This window comes from Garra rufa, chromosome 9 (assembly GCF_049309525.1).
Source record: "Garra rufa chromosome 9, GarRuf1.0, whole genome shotgun sequence".
NCBI lineage: Eukaryota > Metazoa > Chordata > Actinopteri > Cypriniformes > Cyprinidae > Garra > Garra rufa.
This window is the reverse complement of record NC_133369.1, coordinates 27,254,745-27,260,661: the sequence shown is the minus strand read 5'-3', so window position 1 is coordinate 27,260,661 and position 5,917 is coordinate 27,254,745. Positions and strand designations below refer to the sequence as shown.

At 35.4% G+C, this 5,917-nt stretch overlaps 1 protein-coding gene across 1 annotated transcript; it reads right to left on the bottom strand.

Moving 5' to 3' along the window:
* Positions 1-5,633, bottom strand: LOC141342829 (uncharacterized). The gene is made up of 5 exons (XM_073847388.1): positions 5,131-5,633; positions 4,841-4,953; positions 4,578-4,646; positions 1,398-1,529; positions 1-1,051 (listed from the first exon to the last, which is right to left on the bottom strand). Exons 1-5 carry the CDS (start codon positions 5,141-5,143, stop codon positions 692-694), a joined length of 687 nt encoding a protein of 228 aa, XP_073703489.1. The 5' UTR covers positions 5,144-5,633; the 3' UTR covers positions 1-691.
* Between the last annotated feature and the right edge of the window lie 284 nt (positions 5,634-5,917).

Here is a 5,917-nt window from a genome sequence, read left to right as displayed (position 1 = left end):
TTAATTTGAAGAAGATTTTATTTATATATAAAAGCTACACTTAAAAACAGACAACACATGTACACCAAAAACAGACAGATTGTTAAATTCATTTGAGTAAAACATTGCTTGTAGTAACCTTCTCTAAGGCAAGACAACAATACTTGTAAACATGACTTATGTAACCTTTTTGCAAATGTCTTTTCTTTTTCAGAAAGTAGCTTGCTTAAGCTTCCTATGCTACAGTATTATTTAATATGGCTTGCATTTACTGTAGTACATGAGTGTAGTTGTTTCCTCTTGAACACCGAGCGCTAAACTGAGGATTTTGGCTTCATGTATTCTTTACTTTTTCACTACATTCAATGTTAAAACATTCAGTCAACAGGTATAAACCTGCATTATCATAGACGACACATAATTCACTGTATAAGATGACAGAAACACTGTGTAAGTGATAGAAACAATCAGTGCAAAGACATGATGCAGAAGAAAGAGAACATCATATTGGCCATGTGTCTGTTTCCAAATCATCCCTTTTCTCCAACACACATGGATCCATCTAGAAATCATGAGCTAGAGAGCAACTTCTCTGAAATCTCGTATAAATGCTAATCAGCATAAAACAACAGTGAATTACTGTAGCTGTCCTTGAAGTGAAGCCTCCTTTTGGCCAAGTTTTGTGGCATTTTTAAAGCAGATTTCTCAACTTTTACCAGATCAGACTTGATGTTATCCATAGAACAGAAAAGGTCCAGTGAGAGAAACCTAGGAAAAGTGACTCACTGTAGCCGTTTGTCGGACCTTGGTCGAGCTGTCTTTTACCTGTCTCTCCTTCTATCACAGGCTGCTGCTCATCCACCGCTTCATGGTTCTGCACATTCTGATCCTCCTCTGATGGAGGACTTTCTTCCTCCTCTTCACTTGGCGTGGGGAAGATGCAGTGATGCTCTCCAAAAGCACAATCCAAATTGAGCCATCGTGTGAAGAGGGATGAGGTGAAGGAGAGAAGACCTTCAGGCGACGACTGAACAGATGGGAAAGCAGAGATATCTGGAAGATCTGGAATTTTCTGTTTATAAAAAGATAGAAAAAACACTAACCATGAGATCTACAATCTATCAAACCTACAATCAAGAATGAAAAATGTGTTGTGCATCAGGAAAAACAGTATAGTAGCAAGAAGTATGGCATGAAGACAGTGTTTAACAATCATTTTATAAACATTTTATACATTCTTAGAAAATAAAAAGTTACAGAAGTTGTAGTATTTCTTCAAAAGAAACAAGTATGTACCATTTTGGCACTAATATGCACAATTTAAGGGTAAATAAGGTACAAAAGTGTAGCTTTTAAAAAGGGTACCACCCCAAAAGCTGTCTTTTGAGCCTTTTTTCTGAGAGTGTATGACAATATACCTCTTTTGCTATGTTTTCCAATGTGTAAATCAGCTCGCTGATGAAACTGTATTTGAGGTGAACTCTATTGAGGTGCTGGAGGAGCTGAATCCAGGAATTAGACAGGAACGCAGCAGCAATGAACACACAGCACTAAACTCACAAAGAGAGAGAGAAAAAATACAGGTGTAATTGGACATTTAGCTACTTAGAGCAAAATTAGTTGCTAAACATTTTATATTTGGGTCAGTGACACATAAGGATAGTCAAGCTGACATGAATATCTAGTTTAATTACATGTTCAATTACATATAATTACAAGCTCTTAGAAATGTATCTATCTGCTTTAATCTGGGAAAAACTGTTTTAATGATTTGAAATGATGTAATGACTGAAAATAGTTATGACATTTTTAACTATTTTGAGTCATTAAATCATTCTAAATCATTAAAACAGTTTTCCCACAAGATAAAAATGAATATAAATAATACTGTAGTTATTAAAAATGCAGTAAATGGTTAAACATTTCTTTGTCTTGCATGGACAGTGTTATTTGATTTTTTTTTTTTTTTGAGCCTAATCTTAAAATTGTCATATGGTGTGACTGGAGCATGGTTTTGTAAATTCCAGCTTTTATAAATTAAAAAGAAAAGCATACCAATTTTAATACATAACTCTGGCATACTTGTAAAAGTGTCTATTTCAGTAAATGGCAATCCATCCATATATTTCTGGAAGTGTAGGAACTTATACATTGTGTCTCTGAAAATTATGTCCTCTGGTACAGCACCATATCCTGAATTTAAATCAGACAATTCCAGAGAAAACTTTAATGAGTTGAAGGACCCCATTCAAGGTCGTGTTACTGAAGCCCCCCGTCAACCCCATGACATGTGCACTTGGTCAATTTTGGTCTCAGAATTGTTCAAATATTTAACTTTTTTGGAACCACTACAAAAGTGTTATGTTGTGTTGTCCTTTGGTGTGACACCCCTAAATTATATTTGTTAGTTAAAAACTGTATGTTAAACTACATAATCATGGAAAATGATGCAAATATGTCTTGGTAACCGCTATGACAGGTTAGCTCGGAATAGCAAGGTCAATAATTGACACAAAAGGCTGAAATGTCCACTGGTGTGACGCCTATACTGTCACACCACAGGACAAAGATGTCACACCAAAGGACAAGGTCTCTTTAAGAAGCATTTTAAATAATTAAATGTGACCCTGGACCACAAAACCAGTCTTAAGTCGCTGAGGTATATTTGTAGCAATAGCCAAAAATACATATCATGGGTCAAAATTTTAGATTTTTCTTTTATGCCAAAAATCATTAGGATATTAAGTAAAGATCAAATTCCATGAAGATTTTTTGTAAAATTCCTACTGTAAATATATCAAAATGTAATTTTTGATTTGTAAAATGCATTGTTAAGAACCTAATTTGGACAACTTTAAAGGTGATTTTCTCAGTATTTTGATTTTTTTGCATCCTCAGATTTCTGATTTCAAATAGATGTATCTCGGTCAAATATTGTCCTATCCTAACAAACCATACATCAATAGAAAGCTTATTTATTGAGCTTGAAATCTCAGTTTTGTAAAATTTAACCTTATGACTGGTTTTGTGGTCCATGGTCACAAATAAGATTTGTTTTACTCCTTTTTCTTCTAGTTTTTTCAGTGTTCTTAAATGCAATAATTACAGTGAATTAAACTATTTTGTGATGTTTTTGAAGAAAATTGTACTGTTATATAGTGTCATGAAAATAATGAATATCAATCATATTTAGCTGTGCTGCACATGCAGCCGGGGAGCTAGAAGAGTTTCAGTAACATACTGATTGACTAAGAGATGAAAATTGATTAAAATTATTTAGTTTTGTTTAAAAACACATGGTAATATTGTTTGTGTCAAAATTAAATGTTCTTTCTTCTTTGACATGTTCAAAATTAAATAGAAATACCCTAATAACTACCATTTTTGTCCTTTAGTGTAATGTAATGTCCTATGGTGTGACACATAAAAGAACCACAGATTTGTTTTTATCTCAAAATATTTAAAAAAAACAGTTAAAGGAACACTCCACTTTTTTTTGGAAATTCTCCAACTCTCCCCCGAGTTAATAAGTTGAGTTTTACCTTTTTGAAACCCATTCAGTTGTTCTTCTGTTCTGGCAATATCACTTTTAGCATAGCTTAGCATAGATCATTGAATCCTATTAGACCAATAGCATCGCTTTCAAAAATGACCGAGTTTCGATATTTGTCCTATTTAAAACTTGGCCATGTTATGGCAGCAAACTTCCTTGACTATTACGCCGGAATGGGAGTGTAGTTCCTAATCTTATCGGCCTAGAAAATCGCAGCTTTACATTTTCCACCGGTCTTAGTACACGTTATAACTACAGAAGTGTCAAGTTTTAAACAGGACATTTTTGAACGCGATGCTAATGGTCTAATAGGATTCAATGATCTATGCTAAGCTATGCTAAAAGTGATATCACCAGATCAGGAAAAGGGCTGAATGGATTTCAAAAGGGTAAAACTCAACTTATTAACTCGGGGGAGTTGGAGAATGAGCCTATTTCCAAAAAAAGTGGAGTGTTCATTTAAGTATTGCAATAGGGGAGATATAAATATCAATTATAAATTATATAATTTTCAGCAGTTTTGAACAGATGACAGCAAAGTTTGTCTTGAAATTGACCAACAAGTCATTGGGAAAAAAAAATGTTAATTATAATTTCATAATAAATAATTAACACTATATAAAAATAAGTGCTTAACAATGAAGATCAATATCTCTCATGCTATTTATATATTATTAAGAGGTTTTTCCCCCTTAATTTTTGTAATGTCACACCATAGGAAAAATGTATGGTACAGTTCAGTAAAAATGTAAAAAAGAAAAAAAAAAACAATGAAAGAATTGACCATATTAGGGATCCTTTATATTTTTTCCAAGATCAATCTTTCAGAAGTTCACTCATTCATTCATTTACATTTACATTTTTGATTTAGTAGGCCCCATAAAATATAAAAATCCCATTTAATCCAGAAACCTAAAGCAGGTTCATTACGTTTATTAAACTTATTGTCTGTAACCGAGCTGCACAGTCTATTTTAGAACAAATAAACTGAATCAGAAAACAGAAAGAGCATCACATCACTGACCCGATGAACTGTCATTCTTACCGGCTCATTGCACAGCGCGCTGTCGTTGAAATAGTGAGACACGACGTAGTTCTTTGGAAACACTTGTGGCTGCAACATATGTTACAATGTCACATTTTACAGCATTTATTAAAGAATTATTTAGGCTATTCAATATGCATGGGCTTCTCGCACGTTACCAAAACTGCAAAACAACAGTAAGGTCAGTACAAAACGACACGGGACACATACATGCCATTGCGAACTTTCTAGTAAACAAGGGGTTCTTAAAAATCGAAACTCACGAATCCGGACGTTTTTTCAATGTGTATAGAGTCTTGCAGATTTCTTATCGTCGTCTTCATAAAATCATCGCACCCACTTCCTTGAACAGTCAATATTGATAGAAGTAAGAGCACTGTAAGGCAAAGGCAAACAATGTGGGCTCAGAGCATTAAAAGCCGTAACATTTTCAACACACCCACGCGTTTTGTTCTCTTAATGTCGCAAACAGCACACACACTCTCTAATGCAAGCGTTTAATACGCGCATCAATTGACAGACCTTCGTTAGTGCTGCACGCGTATCACATTACCTGTTGGTGACATGCTTCTACCGGCCAATGTGGGCCATATTCCCCATGTTCTTCTTAACCAAGTCCTTTTGCACGACAGATTGCTGCAGAAAGGTTATGGAAGAATCTCAGTCTCAGTGCTGCCTCTTCAGAAACTACTATCTTTTCCTCTCACTGCTGCACTTTCTCCTCAATCCCACATCTGCTCTCCATACTGACCCTCTGGTTCAATCCCACTCAGACACTTGGAAATTCCCAGTCCTCTGATATACAACAAGATACTCCTCTGCTTCCTGTGAGATTTCACTTTCCTGTTTCTTTTACTCCAACTTTCCTTTTTCCTTTTCAATCAGGTTGTTTTGAAGCTTTAAATTTCCAGCTGGCATGCGAGTGAGCAAGACATTTGATCTGTTGTAGGCAAAGCGTATGGAGGCAGTTTGCTCACTGAAAGTGAAAGTCCAGGCAGTTCAATCTCTCTCCCCGCTCTCTTTAAAGCTCCCCACCCCTTTACCTCATTAGACAGCATGCACTCCCCCTCTTCTCCTCTCTTTATCAGTACTCAATGCACGGCCTTTCCCGGGCTTAGTCATGCACTCTGGAAGTCTCTTTTTAATTTCCCCCTCACCACTATTCATGTCCATGTTGCTCCCTCAATCCCACAGTTTATCAGGTGAATGATGACTAAGCATATGAGCTTTCATGACTAAAAGAAAGTTATATTTCATCAAACATGTTTATGCAATTCTCAGTATTACAGAATAGTCATTGTCAAGCATGTGATGCCTATAAAATGAGAGGATTCAATCAT